The 25,615-nt window shown below is 37.0% G+C and overlaps 1 protein-coding gene across 8 annotated transcripts in view; it reads right to left on the bottom strand.

Moving 5' to 3' along the window:
* NAV3 (neuron navigator 3) overlaps window positions 1–25,615 on the bottom strand; it is a 396,053-nt gene that overhangs the window by 157,439 nt on the left and 212,999 nt on the right. For all 8 annotated transcript variants that reach the window (XM_031553711.1, XM_031553705.1, XM_010708375.3 and 5 more), the window contains exons 2-3: window positions 25,329–25,446; window positions 24,557–24,609 (exon numbers count right to left, since the gene is read on the bottom strand). In XM_031553711.1, the coding sequence (XP_031409571.1) occupies window positions 24,557–24,609; window positions 25,329–25,446 (171 nt within the window). The remainder of the gene's footprint in view (window positions 1–24,556; window positions 24,610–25,328; window positions 25,447–25,615) is intronic.

Here is a 25,615-nt window from a genome sequence, read left to right as displayed (position 1 = left end):
GCCAGCTCGTCTGATCTTCAATGATTCTCTGAGCACACCAGGAGGTCGCTCAGCACACAGAATTCACCCAGCCAAGAAAGCAATCATATTTTAGTCACTCCAGTTTCCCTTGCAGACTGATGAGCACAGGCATCAGAGGAGGAGAGGGTGCGTCCAAGCCTGAGTAAGGCATAGTTTGGGGAGGAGAGGGCAGATGAGGAGGAGGGACAGGGAGATTAAACCACTCCTGACAGCAATGGCAAGAAAATGAGCTGGCTCAGCCCTGACCTCCAACTACACCCCGGGATCAGTCATGAAAATAATACACATGATGAGGATAGCTCTGCTCAACCTTTAAAAAAGGTCAACTACACAAGAAAACAGTTTGAATGGAAATTTTCCTGTCTTGAAGAACTTAACAGAAGTGAAGATTTCTTTGGATATAAGCTATATAACTGTGTCTCTTTGAACTTTCAGATCAACCATAATGCAGAATGAACTACTTCAAAGATGGGAAATTTTGCTCTGCCACTTAATACTGGGAATCAAATGAGAAAAAAAAAAATTAGACCAGAGTCAGTGCCTACATCCAAATATCCAAACCAATGTTTCCTAGCAGACCTGCTAGCAAAACTAACATTTTTCATAATTGGCATGTATTCTGTGTCATATTCCAGGAGACTATAACTATAAACAAAACCTTATTTTCTATGTACTATAGTACATAGTATTATGTAAAGTACTAATACTATGAAAACATTTCAATAGCTATCTACAATACTAAATATTTAGTAAATAGTAAGCCAAAACCTTACCATACGCTTAGGATGAAAAATATCCTATAGAAATGGCTCCTGGTTAGTTTACAGTTCAACATCTACTGTATGTGTCTTTGAAGTCACATCTCTTAAACCTGCTGACAAATCCAGTCATCATTATTAACACTGATGACTCAATATACTGAAAACTACAAAGCAAATTCTGTTTTGCTTCATAGTTCACCCAGAGAACTCTAATAGAAACCCTGAATCCAAAATCATTCCTCTTGGTGGTGCTGTATGAAGTAATAGCAAAGGCCAACTTTCAGACAATTGACTGTGGTTGCAGTATTAGCCTTATAATGAAGTCTTATTTTGGCTTGTGAATAGAGCAAGTCTGGCGTGGCAGTTCACAGTCACACAGCACACAGAAAATGTCAGAACATAACTCTTGCAGTCAGTTTTCTGATAATAACTGCAGTTACTATACAACTCTCAGAATCTGTTAGGAGATTCAGTGAAACATCTATTAATACATTTCTGGATTATTTTCACTTTCTTTCCTATCCAGAAGAAGCTTTCTAGAAGAAGTTAGCCTTAATGTTGTCCCATTTTGAAGCTTTCAGTATGTCTATAAATGCTGCTTTAATTACCTACTTCTTGCTTTGGCAAACCACAGTTATTCTTTGAACTCAAACCCCAGAAATACCAAACACTTTTTATTCAAACTTATCCACAGATGAGAGTAATTTTTCAATCACAAAAGCTCTAAGAGATTTCAAGCAGCTTCCAGTCAATACTGTTTCAATCAAGAGTGGTATGAATCCCTGAAGTCCATGTTTATTTAAGTAGTTAGTGGTGGCATTATTATAAGCTCGGTTAAATTCTTCATAGTGCTAACACTGCACATATAGAAGTCTACCTGCTAATACATCAAGGACTATGGATTTTGCTTTGTTACTCTTCACATGGACACCAGACAAATTTCATGATGTATGCCCACAATTTTGTAATGAATTTTGTTTTCAAACAGCACCCATTTACAACAGCGATGATGCTCCCCATTAGCGCAAACAGCATCATCAGAATTATGATGTAGATCATCCCAGTACAGAATTCAGGTTAAACAGATCCAAAATCCAATTTATCAAGAGATAAAAAGTAAATTAAAAGTGCAAATTTGCTTGTACAGCTAAATATTGCCAAGATCAGGCTGTTGCTGATCAGTTTTTCACTATCAATCCAAAACATTTTTTGTTCCAAGTCCCTTATTTTATAATCTCAATTTAAAAGGTTGGAAGATACGAATAACAGATTTGCCACATTAAAAATGTTAAAATATTAAAACAAAATAGGTAAATTAGCGATGTAGTACCACTTCCTTGACATGTAGATTTGTCCACCTACTTATTCAATTAACCATTTTGAAAGTCCATCACTATTACATGAGATTGCTCTTCAGAGGCAAACAAAACTATCACCTCTGATTGTATAATCACTTCCTTATCAAAGCTGAAGAATAATTTGCCCTGTTCTGAAAGGTAGCTTCAACTTCATGGGTGCAGAGAAACTGCTAAGAGGATGATAATCAAGATATTGGAGAATCATCAGCTAGATATAATACTATTTGATGCTAATTAAGTTATGCTTATACAGTATTTAGCTACTTTTGTAAATCAAATCTTTTAAATACCGTTTATGGACACAGCATTATGAAAAAATTCATCTGAAATACTTACACCATAAATACTACTGGATCCCAAGATATTTCTACACCCACATTTTAAAGGACTATTTTTTAAATGATTATGTACAAATAATCAGCAAAAGCACAGTTGCATACTATTATTACATTATATGGCATATAAAGAAGACACGTCTCAAATCTTCTGTAATATACTACATACTGTAGTCTTAGGTAATCTGCTTTTGACTTGTAGGTATTTGAAATTTTGCTGATAGAAATAAATGACTAAACCAGACACTGGGAGTTGCGTGTAGATGAACAGTAGCCCTTAATACCCAGCAGTCAGCAGACTTACAGGAAGAGATCATTTGTGGGATTGTGCTCACCAGTGACTCAACATATAGAACATGTCTATTTATTATAATTATTTTTGCTGTTACCAACATTAGCTTTCATCTTTTTTGTCTGGCAGAAAACACTTTCTTCACTTCCAGCATCAATTTAATTGTGGGATACTCAGAAGACAAGTAATGATGACTAATACAGTAGGATGTTTTCCTGTATTTGTAAGAAGCTCTGAAAAATATCTTGGTTTGACTAATTCTTTTTAAGTTTATGACAGTACAGTTTAGGAGAACTAATAGACACAGATGTGAGTTGTCATTTGCCTGCTTCTAGCAGGATTTGTCATTCTGGAGAACAGGATGCATTGCAACAGTGTTTTTATACCTACATACTACTAAATCTCTCATTATTTTGGTCACAAAAATAAAACAGTATTTCCTGTAAGCAAGCACTTAATTCCACACTACCTTCCCTAACAATGCATGTGCTTTAAACTTTTGAATCACAATACACAGCCCCAGATAAAACATTGTAAAGGGTTTGACCTATAGAAGTTTTACTGATGTTGCTGGCAGCTGATTATGGATGGACATGGGAAGTGTCACAGAACTCCAGAAAGCCACATATATACTCACCTTCTAGACCACAGAAACCATAAAACTGTTCAGTACTTGCTGTGGGGTAAGGCTGTTTCTTCTTCTTTTTTTTTCTTTTATTATTGATTTTATCAATATTGATACCAATAATGAGAAGAAGTAATTTGAGATTAACTACGACACATACTATTTCTAATGTATTCCAAATACAGTTTACTTTATTTTAGATTTCCATCTAAATTTCCCCAGAGAATTCATCTGACTTAAGAGCCGTGTCTCGCTCTTTTTTTATTCCTATGGATACTCATCACTAAAATCCAGGGAGATCAATGGATTCAAATGTATTGTTACAACACAGCTCACCCTCATCCACATGCAGTACTAGTAGAGTTAAAAACAAATTTAAAAACCCAATAACAACAAAAAAACAACTCAGGCTACACAGAGAGCAACTTGGACTCTTGAGTATTAACAGTAGTGATTAAACTGAAAAATGGAAAAGCAGATCCACTTTGTATGTCTGACTATTGCATGCATGGAGTATGGAAGAGGACATAGTAGCTTTCAAATTTCAGCTACTGTCTGAGATTAGTCTGAGATAATTTTAGTTCTGGTCTTAGTTGTGGGTTGTATAACAGAGGTTCAAGCAAGCAACCAAGACATGTTCATGCATAGATAAACGCATTTTTGGTCCACACTTGAGCCAAGGGGAGTATGAAATTGTCCATGAAGACTTAGCTATATGGAATGCTTTGGAGGACACTGAAAAATATTTTAAGGTGGACATGGCCTAGACTGTCATCACTGCTTACATAATGTGGTGCAGAATGGTCACATAGACTCTCACAGATACTTAGCAAAAATGAAAAGTAAAAATAACAATTAAATAAAAAACTCCTAAAAGATCTTTTACTGGGTCAAATTTATAACCTTGTACAACCTGCTGTACCTAAAGCTGTTCTCAAGGACTGAGAAGGACAGCTTTATTTCACTTTCTGTTCTCAGTTGACTCATATGCTGTACATGGTCCAACTTGCTGACAACTCAGTTGTGGTGTGGGCAACTCCTAGATTTTCAGTTTGTCTTGTAACTTTACTCCTTCATTATTATTATTACTATTATTATTATTTTAAAACCAGCTGGTTTTACTACTTTGTGTTCCTGTTCTGTCTCTCGTTAAAGTATAGGGCTAGAAACCTACAACAGAGATATAAAGAGAATATATTTGCAGCTTTATACTGACAAATTTTTATCTTCACTTCTATCTCTAAGCTTGCTTATAAAAACTAGACTTCATAAACCAGGCAGGTGGGCATTCAGCTGTTTTGCTGTGTACAAAATGGACAAAGATCCAATATTTTCTTCACCAAAAAATTGAACTATAGTAACTCAAGTACTTCCTCCATTTCAAACAAGTGATAACTGAAAACATTACATGCTATTCTACTTAACATCATGCTTTCACTGTATGTATTTGCATACACTATGATTATGGAAAGCTGAGTGTTGGGCCCAAATGCCCATTGCAAATAGCTGGTTTATTCTGAGGACATTCAGTATCATTCCAAATTAAAACAGGTATAGCAAAATGAATTACTCTGTCCAATGTCTTTATTGATTCTGTCTACCCATTCTTCAAATGCCCCATTCCCAACAGTTCTGGGAGGTAATTCTTAAATGATCGCAGAAATAATAGGGTGGTGAGGCACTAGAACATGCTGCCCAGAGAAGCTTTGGATGCCCCATCCCTGGAGGCATCCAGGGGGATGATAGATGGGGCCCTGGGTAGCCTGATTGAGCGGGGGTGTTCCTGCCCATGGCAGGGGTTAGAACAAGGTGATCTTTAGGTCCTTCCAACCCAAACCATTCTATGATTCCATAACAATATTCATGATTTAGAACTCCCTATTGTTCTTCACTTGAAAACAGATGTTTGACACACTTGAAGTTCTGCACACCTCTTAAGAAGTTTTTTAAAGGGTAACGCAATACAATTAAAATATAAAAAGTCTCTAATAACTCTGCATTGTGTGCATTTTGCAGGACAAAATTCACTGGTCCACAAAGAAGACAACACATAATTCTCTGACATATCATAAGATTTATTATAATTATTTTTAAAGTACCAATAAGTAACCTAAATCATCAAAAGAAAAACCTTCTACGCCATGCATTCCACTCAATTTACCACAGCTGATGATATTCCTCTTACCTATAAAAAACTATCATGAAATTGTATTTACAAAATGTATGCAGTATTTTCACTATACTGTACTGGTTTATGTTATCTACAGTAGGTCACTCTTACGTATTCCAAAGGGGAAGGTCCTGCTGGAGAAACAGTTTGTTGCAAATGCACTTCTACTACAGCTAGAAAAAAAAAACAGGAGGGTATAAAGACTTTGAAAGGAACAATGGGAAATAAACTCCTATGAGCTAACTTCACAAGTATCATAGTTATACTGTAGCAAGCAGACTGGTTTCTTTTGATATTGCACAAGTCAAACTAGTTTAACAATCTGAATGTAAGGCATCTGCTTTCTTGTCTATTGCATATATACAGATGGGCATAGTTATTCACGTATGTGTTAATATATTCATAGAATGGCTTGGGTTGGAAGGGACCTTAAAGATCATCCAGTTCCTACTCCCTATAGTGGGCAGGGCTGCCACCCACTAGATTAGGGCCTCAACCAACTTGATCTTGAACACTTTCGGGGATGGGGCACACAGCTTCTCTGGGCAGCCTGTGCCAATGCCTTTGAGTAAACAATTTCTTCCTAACATCTAACCTAAATCTCCCCTCTTTTAATTTAAAATAATTTCCCTTGCCCTATCATTATTAGACTGTAAAATGTTGCTCTTTCACCTGTTTATAAGCTCCCTTTAAGTACCAGAAGGAAAAATAACAGCCATTCATACAAAGGATTATGACTTTTGAATGAAACTGTCGAAGCTTCATGCTTCCATCAAGATTTCCTGCAAAGTAACTGCATGTATTATTAAGAAAATCATTAGTCACTATGACTACTCATGAAAAGAGCAGAGAATACTGGTACACACACAGGTCACTGTGAAAGCAACGCCTCCTATTTATTACCATGGAAACTACAATAGATAAAGAGATTACAACACTATTTGATAGAGCAAATTCTCAGCTTGCTACAAAATGCTATTTTACAACAGTCACCACCATTAGCTGTGTACTGTTATTAGTAATGAACACGAGCCTGCATGCTGTGCTTGTAGCATCCTCACTGTCACTATCACCACTGCTGAAATGCACCACCCATAGCCTCACTGTGCTGCTCACATCCACTGTTTGGTCTTCATAAATATCCAGCTAGTGTTGGTGAACGTCAAATGGTGCCATTTTTCGATAAGGAGGAATTTAGTGTCACACTACTGCTTCACATGCTCTTCCATGTCAGATGCCATTTTGTCAGACTGCCCCTCAGCTGCCATCTGTTACACGACAACAACATGTAGCAGAATATTCGTGGGAAGGTTCCAACTCTATTGCCAAACCACCAACATCCACCTCTGATGTCACGGGCCAACATAAAATAGGAGGCACTGCTTTTGAAGCAGCTCTCCTCTTTCCAAACCATGAAGAAAATGGTATCAGAAAATACGTGACACAGAGTAACTGACATTAACTCTACTAAAAAACATCTTCAATTTCAAGATTTATTGGTCTTTGTGAAAGCTGCTAGTATGGCAGGCTGAATGTGGCACTATTCCCTTGACCTGCAACTACTGAGAATGGGAGAAATTTGCCATGAATACTTGGTTCACCATGATGTAGAACTCAAATGAAATGGGGAAAATTGAACCTAGAGGAAATTGAGAGATAAGTCAACTCCCCAACAAAAAAGAAGAGAAACTTAGAAATCGCATTACTTCTTGTTCTGATAGTTAATTTCCCATGAGTTTCTGAGATGATAGTTCATGGCAAGACATTTTTGTTACTGTACTGGAAGACTACGTTGAGTTTCAGAGGGTGGTGTAAATTTGAAAACCCACCCTGGTGAAACAGGTGTTAGTAGTCCTGCTGGGAGATATTAAGCATGTTCTGCTGACTTGCTGTTGCACGTGGCCAGTTACCTCACCCAGATGCAAGGGACATTCCATTTTTCTGTGGAAATTATTGTATGTTTCAGCGTGTTAAGCAAAATCCACTGACACGTATACAGATTCAGCTTGTTTTCTAATAAACTTGTTACTTACAATAAAAAAAAATTAAGGAGCTTTTAATGAAAATAACTATCAGTGATCTATGTAACAACAATCCCAAAACTGTTCCAAACACAGCATTGACCATATAAGCAAATTAAAAAGTGATTTACTGGAGGCATTTGGGGAGAATTTTACCTTAGAGTATAATAACTACTGGTATGTAAAAGGCCTCCCAGGCAAAAATTTTTAGGAAATGATGTTGAAGTTATTTAATTAGGTTTTTTTGTTTTGTTTTGTTTTTTGAGAAAAGGATAATGGTGTTATTTATAACTGAAATACCTTCCACTTCCTTTTTTTAACAAGTATGATGGAACACGTACACCAAATTCTTCTAGTATGCACTCCAGACACGAAACATGAACAGTAAAGTCAGAAAATGTAAAGGAAATTAATGTCCCAAATACTTGGAGAATTCAACAGACATATGTACTGACCTGCTGATAAAAGAATGCATGAGGTCATTATAAAGGTTAGAGTACGAGCTGGGGTGTGTATTGATTTTAAGAAAATACAGAAATGGGAAATGGATTCCTCTTAGTATATATTGCTGTCAATACTGTCTGGAACATCAAAGTGACAGCTGGTGTTCCAGATATTTTACGTTGCCCCTAATCTGATGCTTTGAAAGCCTGGAGTGAATGAGAGGTAATGTCAAATGGAAGCTGTTTGCTGTTTCTTGTATTAGTATATATCAAGAATCAATGGTTAATTCAGATACTCTATGATTCTTATAAAGCTTTAATTTTTAAGATGCCCAAACATGATTATGAACATCTGTTGACCATTAATACATTAAAACAAACAAATACAAATCTACAAACCCCCCAGAACAATTAAGACAATACAGAATTTTCCTCTGCTTATCTGCAGTGGTACATTCTTGCTTTTCTTATCTTTCTTTTTTACTCTTTCTTCTTTCTATGTTTTATCCTACATTTGTTCCACCATAGTCTCTACAACAGCTGCTACAACAGACACTGTATTTTGTAGATTACAAAATACGGCAACCATATGTGAAGTGATTTTGTGCTGCTGTGAGAGAAACAGTGAGTAGAAAGTGTTGGATTTTTGGTTGGAACACAGTGCTGGACTTGGCCCTGATTAAGCTCCTGGCTCTAGATTCAGAAAGCCATCGAAGAGTATTTCATCATCTTGCACAAATTTCTTAGAAACCTAAAACATGACTCCACAGCAAGCCAGTATCAAAGGAAAAGACTAGGCAAGAATTCTCTTCTAAGGTCTCAAAGTAACACCATATCTTGGTGCTCCAACCTCCACAGACACGTGGCCATGAGCACTGTGAAAGATGCCTGTACATGAACTAAGAACACGAAACTGAAGATAAATGCTACCCTAGGAGGACACTTTTTAACATAATGATAAAGGGGACTCTGTACAAACATGGTGTTTGTTTTTTTGTCTGTTTTTTTTTGTAGCAAACTATCACTCTAGCAAGCCTGTCTACAACTTCTTTTTCAGTTATGCAATGCTTCTGAGTCAGCAAGGTGCCAATGTCTAAATATTTATGGAGCGTGGCAACTTCAGAAAATTAGAGGGTAGTGTGAAAATGCACACTTCTCTAAAACAGAGTAGTTTCTCTCCATTAGTTCAAAAGAGAGTCTACAACAGAGCATTCATTTACTACATTTAATTAAACCTCTGAAAGCATTCCAGTTCTCTCCTTCACCACTATTTAGTATACAGCAACTTCATTTAGCTCATCAAAAAAAGCAGCTTTTAAAGTAAAGGCAGTTACTGACAGTGAAGGAATTAACTCTGTCAAAGATAAGTAGATGTATAAACTATGGGGCATTTCAGTGCATCTCTTGAGTTTTGCAAATGGAGTCCATCCTGTTGGACTTCATGCTTTCTAACTACATTTCACTCTTGACTACAGAAGAAGCTATAGTGCTACAGCATGTGAGGGAAAGACTACAAGAATTGGGTATCTTCTTGTCTTTTTATTTCATAAACATTCTGATGTTTTTCTTAGATATATTTTTAATATTACCTTGAAAATATATTTATAGAAAGTTCAGCTGATCAGAATAACAGTGATACAGCTATTTGTTAATAAAGACCTCTGAAAGTACAGACTAGAGGTTTCTGTAGATCTAAAGTTATGTGGCTGGTCTTCCTACAGGAACCAAAAGTCCCTGGGGAACTATGCAGGAAAGAATATAACACACCACCAATTTCCCTGTATGTTTAGTCTAAATCTTAAGGTAAAAAACCTCAAAAGAAAGAAAAAAAGTCAACGATGAATTAATATCACATGTTAAAGTCATTATAATTAAACAAGAAATCATTAAAAACTATAGGTATAGTTCACATGGTTGAAAAAAAATCTTATGAAAGATTCAGGCTTTCACTTTGACTAGTGGACTAGTGCACCTGTGCACTGTAATTTATACCATTTGGTATAATATAAAAATAAATATTAGGGCTAAATATATATTAATATGCTCATACACATGCTACTTAATCTCTCTCTTGATATATGATCATACACATGGGAAATGTTTTCCAAATTCTTCAAAAGATGTTGTTTGGCATATCAGTCGAGAAAAATATAAGTACCTATAAGGCAATGGGATATCTGCTCTTACATTCAGTAGAACAAGGATTTCTCTTGAATTCTTAACCAAATCTATAATAGAAACAGCAGAAATACTTGAGCCTGTATAAGGTCTGAGCAAACATTCCTTGTCATTTTACTTCCAGTTGTAGCCAATGAAGAGTGAAGTGTTGGAGGAAGTAGTGTTATAAATAATTACCCAAGTGTTTTCAAGTTATAAAATATAGTCAATACTATCTGAAAAACAAGCATTTCCTTGGATTTGGAGGGGCCACATATCTTCAAATAGGTTAATTTATAAAATGTAGCAGTATTAATCTTTCAAAACTGTTTATGCTAAGAAATCCTAACAGAAGCCTCCTATATACAAGAACTGCGAAGACACCCTGGCACATATGTTTGCTGTGAACTGGGGTTGCTGATCTGTCTATAGACTAAGTGAAAACTTCTACAAAAAAGCTAACTTAAAGTCATTACTGGGAGGAATTACTGAGCAAGTCTGTGAATGACAAGCCAAAGATAACATAAGACTGGGAGCAACCTATGTGTGCAGATAGAATACACAGAAGTGTAGCCTTCTAACTTTCTGACCTATTATTTATTTCTCATACAAATAGGTCTCAGTACTAAAACGCGCAAACCCTGAGACAAAGGAAATTCTTATGGTTATTTTTTCCATAGGGAGAAATATTGATGGTATACCCCCCATAGTAATTCCAGATAAATTCAGAAAAATCAAGTATGAATAATTCAAACAAGGTTCCAATTAGCTTGCAGCACAAGCCTAAACAAAGCATATTAATATTATTTATTATAATAGAAATAAAGATGGCTAACAGCTAACAGTTAAAATATGAACATATTTATATTTCAGAAAGACCTCTCAGATTCAACATCACAGATTTCACAGGTTTTATCCAGGATTCCACCAGAAAGAATCGTTAAGAACTGCATACACAAACAGATGCACTGTCTTGATATCAGCTCTTCAAAAAGCAGAAGTAGCTTTTGATCAGTTTGTGAGGTTGAATACAATGAAGTCTTCACAAAAAAGTGTATCTTAGACTGACTCTGAAACTGTACCCTGCCTGGACTAATTCATATCCAAACACCAGGCCAACTTAAAATAAGTTCAACTTTAAAAAAGTATTGCTCTGATTTATGTCATAAGATCATCTGTTGATCATATGGTCAGCAGATTCCTCAGACTGGGAGTGTTTTAAATAATTCCTACACATCAGAAAGCTGCCAAACAAATTACTCTACTTGTACTATTTATTTACACTGAACCAAAAAAGTTGCACTGTATTCTAACAATTTGTGTATTAAGTTTCAGGTCAAAGTGGATTTAAACAGAATTCACATTTTAAAAAAGAAGATTTTGTTAATATTTTAATTAACCTGATAAAGAGACTTTACATGAAAAGGGATTAGCTAATGCTTTGAAATAAGCTGCCATTGTCATATCTTGTCCATTCTATTACTAGCTTAAGCAGTTTACCTTTTTGTACCTTAACAGTCTGTAGTATGGTCATAAGCGCTAGTAGGGTTTGCATTTAGAGTTAACATCAGAACTTAAGTCCAGTTCAATATCACCAAGATGTTCACTAGTACAGCATAAGGAAGCCGAAGCTATCTCAAACTATTCCAGTTACCTAGTCTTCTGACAGTCAGGGATTGAGTAGAGATGGTTGATAGAAAAGTAAGTTCAACAAAAGAAACATGCCTATTCTGCACCAAGACTCATGGCTTTGTATAAGAATTTAGGAGAAAGAATATGTTTTTTTCCCCTGAGAAATCTAGCATGTTTCATTATGTGGAAATAACAGTGATCACAACAGTGCATAAAAATATATACTGAAGAAGCATGCAAAGTGCTCTCTAATTTCCCTAATAAAGTAACTGTAGGTATTTGGGAAAAACAAGAGGAATTGAGACAGGAAATTAGGCAGGGCCACTTTTTCTACCTAACACACCTCTCACACTGACACTCTCAGAGAGCAAATATTGACCTGATATGCCATGGCTCCGAAGCAACAGTGAATATTAATAGCAATACGCCATTGAGAGAAAGGATTTAAGTTGACAGGATTTGCAACAGGGTTAAAAGAGGAGTGGGTTTACACCTGTGGGTGTAATCAAAGAGCAAGGTCTGTTGGGTTTGTGCACATAAAATTCAATGAGTTTGAATATGGTAACTGCAAAAGGCACTTAAAAAAATAATCAAGAAGATTGGACATTCTTTCATGAAAAAGGCTATCACTTTAGCTACTGCAGATTAGATAGCTTCTCTTAAGCAAAGATGAGAGCAGAATGAGAAAATACATCTGGACTGATCATATTAGTTTAGTTATACACCTACTTTCTATTCTTTTCCCCTGATCTTCTAACACTGCAATCATTTTGTTTTGAAAGTAGTGCAGTATTGCTGAAAAGAAAACCTTGTCTGGCCTCAAGTTTTTGTATTTCTGTCTCCAACAGGAGAGCCGAGGGAGGTTATCAGGCCTTTTTGTATGAGTTGACAATTACAGTTACAGAACAGGATGGTTTTTGTTACCATGTTGGCTTGTAATTAACACACTACATTGTTAGGACATTCTGTGGTACTTTATTCTCCTTTCTTCCAGTCTCTTTGCTATAGTGCCAAGTTTTGAAATACTGGATATGCATAGCTTAAACAAGATGATTCAGCATGGTTATCTAGGCATCAAATACCACATAAAAACTCCAAAAGCTTGATAATTTGTTGGATATTATTTACAGTAATTTTAAGCATATGTGAGAAGATGAGCGTATTTTGATTCTCCTCTCCTGCAGCGAAATTCACAATACAAACCCTGTTCCACTTCAACACTACTAGTTGCAATCTCTTCCCTTTTCCATTCATTACAGCGTAAGCCACAACCCTCTTCCACTTTATGTGTTGCATAACCAACAGCAGCTTACAGACATTTGTGCAGCTCCTGTACCTCCCATAAAACATCGAGTTGCTTTTTCCAGCCCAGACAAAAAAAGAGGATGGAATTCCTACTTGTTGTACGTCTTCATGTATTATTTTCAAGTCTTGGTGTTTCAAGCTCAAAATTGTGTTCATTTCTTCTTTTCTAAATTCAGTCCCTACTTACCCTAGGAGCAGAGAAAGTAGCTCAGGTAATTCTAGAGAAGTACAGATATACTTGACTTGTATAGATGTGCATAAAACTCACACAGTGACAAAGGTCCCAAAATCCTCCATTCATCAATGAGAGGCAGAGAGAGCAGCTTTAATGCCGTTCAATAAACTTCAAGAGAATTAAAATAGAGCTTTATCAAAACTACACAGAATACCTCATATAGATGCTCCATGTGCACTACACATCAAAACACACGCCTATACAATTTCTTGAGAATCTTGCATGTTACTGAAGCTGCAGAATCTACTACTGATGCCATCTGGACATGGTCCTGCGCACTCTGCTCTAGTTGTCCCTGCTTGAGCAGCTGTTGGACCAGACAACATCCAGAGGTGACTGCCAACCTCAACCATTGTGTGATGCTGTGACAGGCAATGTCCAATTACCTTCGGAGAAAGATCTGTGAAGAATCTTCGGATTCTTCTTTACAGTTAAGAATATTCTTTTGTGAAAAGTCTACCTCTCTGAAGGAATCCAAAATTCACAGACATACATAGATAACAAAAGAGTATAAGATAATCTGAGTAGAAGTATTGTAAATAGAGTGGTCATAAAGTCTTTAAATAGAAGAAACTCCTCAACTATAATCATAACAGAACTGGCACTTTACCACATTTCCAAAATAATCAAGCACTTGATAAAAATCTAGAAAGCTGACAAAATCTCAAAATTACCAGAAAGTCTTGTTTGGATATGCTGTAAAAGAAAACTACTTCAGAGATTGTTTATTTTCTTGTAAGGCTTAAATATGCATTTTTGCTGTTCAGCTAAATATCACGCACTTCTCTATTTTTAAAACCAGTAAACATTCTAGACATTCCTAGTATTTATAGCATATTCTCCCTATAGAAGAAGATGAAAATACACCATCATGAAGCACACATATTTACAGTAATCCTGCTGCTGCTGTCCTGGGAAAATGTATAACTAGAATCAGTAAGTGCTTTCTAAAATGTGTATCGTAGTCAGTTAGTGTGTATGCATTTGACATACATGGTTGTGTTAAAACTTTTCAGTTCATTTTTATTAATTGAGCTTCCAAGGCCATTATTCATCATCTCTTTGTGTCACAAATATACATATGATCAATTACAAAACTTCAAGTAATGTTCAAATTACATTGTTGAGGGGAAAAAAATACAGAAAACTGAAGAGGGGAGAAAGCTGGGTGGGTGGAAATGGCAAGATTGCCAACCACATCTTTTCAAAGAAAAAATAATGCAAAGTATATGTCAGTCACTAATATTTAAACATAAGTAATTCCAATGTTTCATTCTCCCAATGCGGTTTAACATAACGATGTTTTTGATCATATTACATGCCTGACAAATATTGCTGAGGAATGGAGAGGTGAGTGAAAATGGCTATGCCTTAGCGTCATGGAGGTACTGGCAGGCAAGGGAGTTCAAAAGATTGCTTGGAGGAAAAGAAAAATTTTGAAGGCATTTTTCTTGCTTGCTTGTTTTAAGGAAGAAAAAAAGATCTTTTTGTTTTCAGCAATCTTAGCCTACAGAAGCAAAATGCACATAAATCTAATCCTAGCCCTAACCACGCAACCTTCAGCAAGCAAACCTAACCCTAGATGAACTTCTCAGTAGGTTTAATGAGATTGATACCATCACAATGTAAGTAATTCTCATGACACGATTATTTCATTAACATCTAGATGACTTATATTCATGTGACTCCACTCATTAATAGGGCAAGGAATTTGTAAGCCTAAACAAGACGACTAATAACTGCATGTGATTTATTTTTAATGAATAATGTACTTCTTCCAGTACAGTAAAATAAGAACCAAGATGTGTTCCTGTGGCATTTTATTTTATGACTTCAGAAAGTCAAATGCAGATGACTCGGGGAAATTTCCAGTTCACTGCCTGATGTAAGTGAGTAACTCTGAGCTGTTCTATGAAGAGGGATTGTCATAAAATCTGTGGTTCTTTTAATGTTCTCAGATCTTCTCTGGATGTAAAGAGAAATGCTTGTTTCAGTTCAGAATAAAGAGGTCTAATAAAAAGCCAAACCAGAATCAAATCATGTAAAAAACAAAAGTGATTATTTGGTTGCTTTCTCCTCCTCTTTTCATGACTGCAACATCCTTTGGCAAGATTGATGAAGTTCCCTTTCCTTAGCTTTCTCTCTCTTTCTCATGATAAAAGCCAGCTTACTCTGTTTATCTGTGCAGCCCTCACACCATCTACGTAGTTACCCCAAAAGTAATGCCTACTATTTATTTCCATGGAAACTACAACAGAGACAAATAGTCCAATAACACTATTTGATAGAGCAAATTCTACACTTTTTTTCCCAACATAGTCCCCAACATCAGCCAATTTTCACCAGTGATTCAGAGAAGCCTGTATGCCCCACTAATAACAGTGGAGGTGACCCACTGTTTCACAGCTGCTATGATAGGAAAATGTTGCCTGTGCAGTTCATTTTTCATTATTCTGAATAGATGGAAGTCAGAAAGTGACAAACCCAGACTCTAGGGTGGATGTAATAGGACTGTTCACCCAAGACGGGCAATGTGCTCCATGGTCTCCAAACTAGTATGAGATTTGGCATTATTGTGTTGCAAGAGAAAGGTTGTCTTTGTCTCTGGCTTGACTCTGGAAGTTTGAGCTTTCAGCTTAGGCAGCATCATGATGTAGTGGTCAGTTGATGGTTTGTTCCGTTTCCAGGAAATCCAGAAGGATCACTCCTTCCCTTTCCCAAACGACAGGGCACATCACTTCACCTGCTGAGAACTACATCTTGAACTTACTCTTCAATGGGAGTTCACATGTCTTTACTCCATGGACTGCCATTTTTACTCTGGCTTGTAGTGCTGACACCACATCTTACCACTGGTAATAATGCGATTCAGGAAACTGCCACCTTCAGCCTTGCGTTGGTTCAATAGATCCAGACAAACTGAATGCATACATACAGTATGCATACAATGTTCTTTCAGTTCCTGTGTGAGTATACATGGGATGCATCTGACACAAACTTCGCAATATGCCAACATTGCCACCAACATTTGCAATGCATTGAATCCAATATTCAGCTCCATACACAGTTCACTTTTTGTAATCCACTGATTCAGGCAGATGAGTAGATTGAGATGCTCCTCATTTTGTGTGACAGCTGCGCATGACTATCCAGAATGTGGCTTGTATTTCATGTCATTGTCACCACTGCTCTCAGACAGCAGAAATAAGCTTTGGAGCCATATAAATCTGGACAGCATTCCTAAATGGAAAGGTATCTTAGCGGTTACATTCCTATCATCAACCAAGGAAATTATGAGATTTCAATGGGATAGTCTGTTTGAACACTCAATAATAACTGTACACACTCAGAAGCTATTTTGTTAAATATTACTCAGAATATTGCATGTACTGGCATGTGGCAAATGTGTTAAAGAAATTCCTCCCTAGATAGGGCCGGTCACTCATTGAAGGGAGTGGACATGGGGTTGGTTCTCAGAAGGGATGTCTACAGTCTGAGCATGCCTAAGAAATGACAAGATTTTTCCAAGAAAACATCTTCAGAAAGACAGAAGGTTCCTGGCTGTAGCAGCCTTGGATACATCCTTTGGAACCCAAGGGAAGATACAGGTTAAATGCAAACAAAACCCAGTGAGGAATCTCAAGAAGCATTCGTAGTTAAATCAAAAATGGTCTACTTGAAAGCATCATCAGAAAGTGGGAAATCTGAAAACGTGTCACACTGAGAAGTGTCATTACTTCCAAAAGCATCTGCTTAGATAATAGAGCTGAGTAAGTGTTACATGCTTCAATCCACAACTGTCACTGTTATAAGGAAAAACGGAGTAGTATAAGGAAAAGCAGAAGTATTTGCCACCAGTGTTGCACCAATAGATTTTAAACTCACAGTGTCCAAAAAAGAATAGCACAAGGCTATTCTCTGCCAAACCATAAGAGCAGGATTCATAAGTGTAGGATTATGCTGTAACAAGAAACGTGGTAGGAGGGGGCCAAAGAACATATAAGCTACCTTGTTGTGAGAAATTCTTGCTAGGGAATGGAGAGTTTGATACTTCAGCCACTGCTTATAAAGACCAAGGAAGAACTGCGTGCAAGGACAGGATCAGCTATTAGCGCAAAATGCCCTCATAATCCACCCCTCTATGTATCATCCCAGTTTGAGGCCATGTGAGGTTACAGACAATAAGGGCAGTTATCAAGAACAATGTTGAGCCCTTTGAACAACAAAAATTGACCAAACTCCAAATTAAATAACAGAAACAGAAGTTAAATGTGGACTTTTAATTACAGCAGATCAGAGTCAATTCTGAAAATAAAAGATCTTGAAGATGGAGGAAGCCCATGAGAGAAAGTTTCAGTCGTAACACTGACTACTTATTTTATGGCCAGGTCCTTTATAGAAAACCTGCCGGGTGAAAATGGGGAGGATAGAAATATTACAAAAGCAAATAGAAAATGCAGAGAAAAAAAATCCAGGGCTTTCTTCACTCAACAGAAGAAAGTGAATGAAGTACTGTGAAGACAGAATTGGGACTCCAGAATCCTTGTAGATGGAACCAAAAGAAAACAGTAAGAACAACCAAATACATCAAGAATAGTTATTCCTTCATATATATTCGTAAACATATTCCTCTCATATATAGCTTCAGGTATCTTATTTAGAACACATATATTGCTAATGCTGCAGTCAGCACTATGTTACTATATCTTCGCTACAATGAATTTTACCAGTCAAAAAAATATCCCAAAGATCAGATAAGAAGGAGACCAAAATGGTTATGCATCATAATTTCAGAATATTTAATCAGTGAATCACTGCACAGGTGATGGCTCTCCACAGTTACAGTGGTATTGTACAATACAGCTTTCTTTGCTAAAGTACCAGAGGGAACAAGCCGCCCTGATGTGACACGTGGGGACAGCTTGCTACTGCAGGCTTCCAGGCTGTGATGAACTCACGCACTTAATTGACAGACAGCCCTAGAGGTAAGGCTGTCACCCTTGATGCAGCTGGAAATAAGGCTGCACATCCTCATCTCCAGGGTTTCCAGCATGCTGAGGTGCTATATTTATCACAATATATACAAATACTGCAACAGCGCTATGAGCTGAACAACTGCCATTCACCTCTGAAATCCCATGACAGAAGATCTTAAATTATTAAGATGCACATACAAACAGTAGGAGAGAAGTCTGAGAATGAAGTGCCAGGAGACTTACAGAGCAGAAGGTAACTCTGAGATGATAAAGGAAATTCCCATGTTAGTTGTACACAAAGAGACAGAAAATAAGGCATTTGATTCCTGTTACCAGGAAGTCAACCGATAGGAGCGGAAATTATGATGATCAACATTTTTATGTTTGTTAATATGCTGCATTGAAAAGCAGAAGTCCCTAGCTGCTGTTTCTGATGATGTACATGTTAAAAACTTCCCTAGCAAAGTATGCATGTTCCCAATGTGGTCAAGCCAAATAGCTGATGAGCCAAATGTAATGCTATAACACCATGGAAATCCCAGCAATGACAGCATAGTAGCAAAATTCTATGCTACAGCAAGGACTTGCTCAAATGCAACAGGTGTAGGTACAGAAACAAAGGAAAAAAAGTATCTTACCCTGGGAAAGCTCCAGGTATGCAGGGATCTCCTGCAAGATACCCTTATTTCCACTGCCAACCCTTAAATGAAGTCTGGGATCCTGGCTCCAGCCCTTCTGGTCACTGAGGTACATTGCATGCATCTGAGCTCCCCTGGGTTGGTCCTCCTTCCCACCAGGTGTTCAATCACTGGTTCAAGCTGTGACTTAGCATTTCTACTTCAGTGAATTACAATAATCTAGAATACAGATATACTGTCACTGGAAAGAGGATCTCATCTCTTTCTCTATTCCAGATCTGAATGTTCTCATCCAAATAAAAATAACCTTTCTTAGTTCCCTATGTGAGCAGAATTCTTAACCTTCCTCTGATCCTTTCTATGCAGTCCTTTACATAACACCTGAGTATATTCTTTGCTTTCCTAAATAGTTCCACTATGTTTTGACAACTTTTTTCTATGTACACAGCTAAAACATGAGTTTTCCTACATGTAAACACTGGAAACCTCTCAGAGGAGCTCATATTTTAATTTTTACCGTTTTTCTCTGGTTTTATCGAGAACATTTCCATAAACATACTGCAAACTTCTCATCTAAAAGTACTTGCATTTCTTCCCTTTTCAGAGCTACCCTATTATTGAAAACCAGATCCCCTTCCCTACCACAAAGGATAGGGAAATGAGCTTTTGACTTTGTCCTGCCAACACTTCAAGATGCCAATCCTTTGGTTGTATTTTTTAACAGAGATCTGCCCCAGTAAAAGCCTTGTCCCCTCTCCAAGGCAAACTGCATCCCAAAAAAAGAGCCATCAACTCAGAAGACTCTACGTATACTTTTTTAACATCTGGTGAAGGACAATAGAAGTTCAACACACCTTTTTGTTCAGAATTGCCAGATACTACTGTGATATTACCATAAGATTTAGATTTCATTATCCTGAATAATTATTTGGAAAAAAAAAATACTTTTCATCTCTTTTCCTTTTTGAATATAATAAATGAATCACTTACAAGCACAGACCTTTGGGAAATGAGAATTGTAGCTTGTTTTGTGTGTACCAGTTATTCTTTGTTTTCCATTCTAAAGGAGTTGTTAATGGCTTTTATGTTCATCTCCAAGAAAAAGCTCATGAGTGATCCATTGCCTCCAGTTCCATTCCAGGCAGCTTCTGTTTCAACCTACTGAAAAATCTTCCTGAAAATCTGCTAAGCATAATGGTACTCCCCTATTTTACAATGCAATACTTTTACTTCTCTTAGACTCAATTACATGGAATAGGGTACACTTCCATTGAAACATTTCAGGGTATTTACTTCATTTCTGAAATGTGCACACAAGCAGGCACTGCAGAAATACAGGAACTAGATTACTAACTTGTGTTCTGTTCCTTCATGCACACCAAACCTGCAAAGCTGACAAAACTCAAATCTCTCATTTCCTTTGTATTTTCAGAAGTCTCTTATAGCATCCAGTCATGAAATATGTGAAGATTCACTAATAAGCATGGGGTAATAGCAAGAATTTAAACAAAAAGATGCCACTGGACTGCAAAATAAATGAGATGGGATTCGGTTTTAAAACTAATACAGAATTTTCAGTTGCAACAGCATATTTTTACACAGTCAACTTCCAGTGTATACTTCTATGGCTCATACCTGCGTGGGAGGCTCACCTGGAGCTGCTCAAGAGCATAGAAAGCACATGAGTTACTCTTAGAAGAAAGTAATGCCAACAAGAAAGTTACAAGAAAATTACAAGAAAGTAACGCCTTCTATTTATTTCCCTGGAAACTACAAAAAATACAAAGATCACAGTAATGCTATTTGAAAGAGCAAATTCTCAGCTACAAAATGCTATTTTTAATACAGTCACCACTATTAGCTATACATTTTTTCCAGCAGCGACCAAGAGCCTGCATGCCTCACTCATAAACTTCGTGTGCATTTGGAAGATGCCTTGTCTTTCCAATTACTGTCACCACTGCTGAAACGCATCACATACTGCCTCACCGTGCTCACAGCCACTGTTTGGTCTCCGTAAACATTCAGCAACTTTTGGATATTGTCAACGTGTGTTATTTTTTCCACAGGGAGGTATTCAATGACAAACCTCATTGCTTCTTACGCACTTTCCCATCAGATGCCATTCTGTCAGACTGCCCCTCTGCTGCCATCTGTTACATGGCAACAAAATGCAATGGAATATTGGTGGGTAGGTTGAACCTCTACTGCCATACCACCACCACCACCACCATCTGCCTCTGACACCGTGGGCCGACATAATGAAACAAGAGGCAATGCTTTAAGAGGAGCCCTCATATTCATGTAGCCAAAAGAACCACAGACTGCATGAAGAGGTAACAGAGATAGTTCTGAAAAATTCTCAAAGGAGAATAATGAAAATGTCACCATAAAATGATTTTCAGTTCAGCACTCTGAGTCTCTTGCATTTTCTCTGCCATCCCTAGGATGGATCAAGTTTGGTACTACATGTTTTATAGGATTTGTTTAGAGATAAAACACTGGCTATTTTCCAGTATGTTTTTAATATGCTCAGCAAGAAAAAAACCTGAATTCATTCTTTTGGACCAGTAGATATGATAAATGTAAATACTTTGCAATATATTTTCTATCTATTATATTTTCCTGCTTTTTCTAATGGTGTTGGGATTTTCAATTAAAACTAAAGAAACAGATGGCTTAAAAATAAGCAGGAAAGAATAACCATTTTATTACATCAAAACAGAAAGTCTTGAAAGACTAGTATTAAAAAAAAATAAGTATTCGAGGTTTCCTTAACTGTTAAAGTTATGGAATAATTAATTAAAGGAAAATATAGAAATGAATATGGCATTATTTCCACAAAAGGGTTTGAAAGCGATATGAAGAAAAGGCTCAAGTGCCATATTCCTCTTTGAGTGGAATAGCTGAGAAAAAAGAAAACAGCAGATTGTGTATGATACAGAAGACAGACAATGTATCCTGAAATTAACAGAATGCTAAGTCCTTATTATAATACTTCATAGTAAATACCAAAATCATTTTACAATTTGGGTTTATCCAGGAGAAGAAAGTTTCACCAGTTAATGACAATTAATGGGAAAGCTAACTATGCAGAAACTGAACACTGCTGGAGTTTACAGGTTATTATTTTTCATAAACTTGGACCTCTGGAGCTGGTTTAACTGGTCTACAAGTTTTTCTGTATTGCTGCCATCATGACAGTGCAAGACATTGCAACAGACTTAACTAAAAGAAAACTAAAAGAAGCATTAAAAAAAATTCAAAAATAAGATGTTTATGAATTGGGGATACTGGTAGTGATTAATTATGAATTGGTATAGATATCACCTACAGTGTAGATGAACATCAAGAATTCTCAGCAGTGGACAATTCATGTCAGTATTCTCTAACTTAAGCCAATAAAATATGTTAGACATCACCTCCTGGAAAGGGTATCAAATAACAGATGAGTACAGAAAACATTATTTCTTAATTATAAGTCATGAGAAAAGATCGTGAAAACGTATGTGAAAGAAGGGTAGTGAAATTTTTGAGGTTAATAAAGGAAAGGGTGTCTTCTACTAGGTTATATGAGTGAACGAGCCAAAGGAGACAAATGGAGAACAGGTGCAATATCTGGGTTCTGAGAGAGGCTTTGAAAGCTGACAAATTTGAAGTACTTTACCTTCAGAACATTTTAAATTTCCTAGCTCGGTTGAAGAAATCAGCAGTATAAAACTATTATTTGAAAGCACAGGAAAATAATCTGATGAGGCACAGATATAAAGCAATAAAGTGACTGAATCACAGAAAGGGGAAAAAATATGTTACATTTCTATCAAGTTGAAATGGGTAAAACTGATGTTTTAGCACTGTGCAAACACCAATCTGAGATGGTGTACAGGTGTGAGTGTTTGAAGGGCCCATTTGCAAGCCAAAACACATGAGACAAATACTCTGACCGGAATGAGATCAGAGTTGGGTTTACAGGAGAGAGAAGACAGATGCAAAGAACCCTGCAGGTACTGCTGTAGCATGGGTATGCACAAATCATGCAACATAACTGCAGATGAAATCTAGAATCACTATGTCTCATAAAGATTTACCTGCAAAAAGGAAAGATGCCATTTTTTTGTGTTTTTTTTGGGGGGGGAGGCTGGGGGGGGTTGTGGGGGGGTCAATGCCAACATTGCTGGAGTTCTCCCTGCAGCTTGGCTTTGTCTCATGGAAATGAAGTTAGATAGACATCAGAGCATGAATCCCTCAGCAACCCTAGATGGTCATTTGCCAGTTACATGACCGGGGGAAATCATATCACTTTTCCATGCTTTTGTCTTTTCTTGTTTGCCTTGTCTGTCTGGAATGGCAGATTTTAATGTAATTAGAGTAAAGAGTGATTATCTCTCAATCTGTATGTGTAATATTAGAGTTCCACACTGGAGTTCCCAAAGTTCTCAGCCAGGGCCACTAGGTGCTGCTGTAATATGAGTAATTAAAATAATAACTATTATAAAGGAGATTTCCTATATTCTTGCTACAGAATGTTTCAAAAAGCCTGAGAGCCAGAGCAGAAACTTATTCTTACCCTCCACATTTTGTGAAAAGTAAGAATGGGAAAAAGCTTGATTAGTTATTTTGCTGAAACTTAAAATTCTTCCTTCAGCTTTCCATAGCCTTGTGGAAAAACACTGCAAATATATTCTATCTTTTAGGAATGCATTGAAAAAATGCAAAATCTTTATTTTCTGGTTTTACCTCAAAGCCCAGCTATCATACAATCTCACCCAAACCATGATACTACAAAATCCTTGCCAGCTGCACAACTGTGCACCTTTTCACTTACTATTTGGCTGTGAACACAGGCAAAGTCCTCAGCATGGGGGAGCATGGTTGTAACTGCAAATGATTCAGCAAATGCACGGTGATATTACTGATGCTCACATTCTGTACCTGCCAGTTCCACGGCCTTCTAATTAGGCTTTATCTTATTAAATGTAGTTTAGTAACCATAAGCACAGTAGAAGATTAATCAGACTCATATGAATCAGTCACAGAGTGCTTGTTGCCTGAGTGTATCAACATGTCTTTAAGCAGCTGCCAGTGATAGCTCAGAAAGCTATATGACTAAAGTGCTATTTCTGAAAGTTGTGGAGTCAGTGCATCTAACTGGACTTCACAGTGGGCAATCCAAAGGGCTATTTATATTCAGAAATAATTTGGCAAGTCTTGTTCATCAGACCAGTTTTCCAGACACAAAGACTCCACTTAAAAATTTGTTCTTGGATTTATCGCCCTTAAAAATGAAGTTGAATGAAATTATCTGGATAATCAGGAGAACAGGTTCACTAAGGCAGTTCTGGATTCATTAGTACTAATGAAGTTTTGCTGCTGGGTTACATCAAGACCCAAAGTTAGCAAGCACAAAAATGAAGATGCAGACACTAAGTTTATATGGAAAAAAGAAATGTAAAGAACAGTATGTGAGAATTAGGACTGTACACTAAGCATGGGACAGAATATTCACTGTTTAAAGAAATCACTGTTAAAAAGCATTTTAGAAAATGCAGAGATGTCAACGCACACTAAGAATATATGTTGTTCTTACCATTTGAGACTGGCTCCGGGGACAGCCATTGATATCTTCAACCTTCTCATTTGCTAAACAGAAACAGTGAGGTGAGAAATGAGAGGTAAACAGGGAGATTAAAGTTTTCTCTCCAGCCCCAACCTCGGCAAAACAAAACAAAACAAACAAACAAAAAACAAAAAAAAAAAAACAAAAAAAAATTCCACACACACCAAAAAGAAAGAGAATAAGCAGAACAGACACAGCGATAAAGTGCACGGGGTTTTGTTGACACAGAGCTCCTTTCTAAGTAAAGCTCCGTTGCACAGTAACTTTTCTTGTTAGCAGCAGTTGCTTCCACATGCCAAATCATGCAAAGGGGGAAGTGTGAAGGAGATTGCTGCTAATTCTTCAGCCCCTGCAAAATAACTGCTGACATGAAATCTTCCACAATTGTCTTTGCAGGGTCAGGATACAGTTTCAAGGCAGCCCAGAAAGTATGAGCCACTCCAGCTAACGAAATGCACACATGGGAGACATACGGTTTAATGGAGCATTCATTTCTGACAATTCAAAGTGTGTAAGATACAGTTCTGGCCATTTAAAGTATGGTTAAACAGACAGTTCCAAACATGCTCACATAAACATATTTTTTAATTAAGACAAGGATGAACCACACAAATATCAGAGACATATGGAGTCAGTCAAATCACATTATTCCGGGTTCATCTTATTGTTAAATACATTCAACTTGAATTATATATTCCCCCACGCAAAGAGCTCACAGTACTTCTCCGAGCCTGGGTCTTACCGATGATCTGGATGATTTCTGCTAGCAGAACTCCATCTGCAATGTCCTGTTGCAAATCCTTGATCAACCGCTTGTGGCCAGATTTTGCTAGGTAGTGGTTAGCCCAGTCAGTGTAAATCTGCAGAGCAGAGGGGAGGGCAGGACGGAGAGAGGGGAGAGGGAAAGAAGACAATAAAAATTCTTAAAACAAATGTTGGCTTGCACACGAGAACTATTCCGGATCGCATTCCAGTTTAAGAAGTCAGCACCAAAGGAAACAATTTTAACGTTATTTTTTTTTAAAACAG

Source organism: Meleagris gallopavo, chromosome 1 (assembly GCF_000146605.3).
Source record: "Meleagris gallopavo isolate NT-WF06-2002-E0010 breed Aviagen turkey brand Nicholas breeding stock chromosome 1, Turkey_5.1, whole genome shotgun sequence".
Lineage (NCBI taxonomy): Eukaryota > Metazoa > Chordata > Aves > Galliformes > Phasianidae > Meleagris > Meleagris gallopavo.
This window is presented reverse-complemented; position numbering and strand designations above follow the sequence as displayed.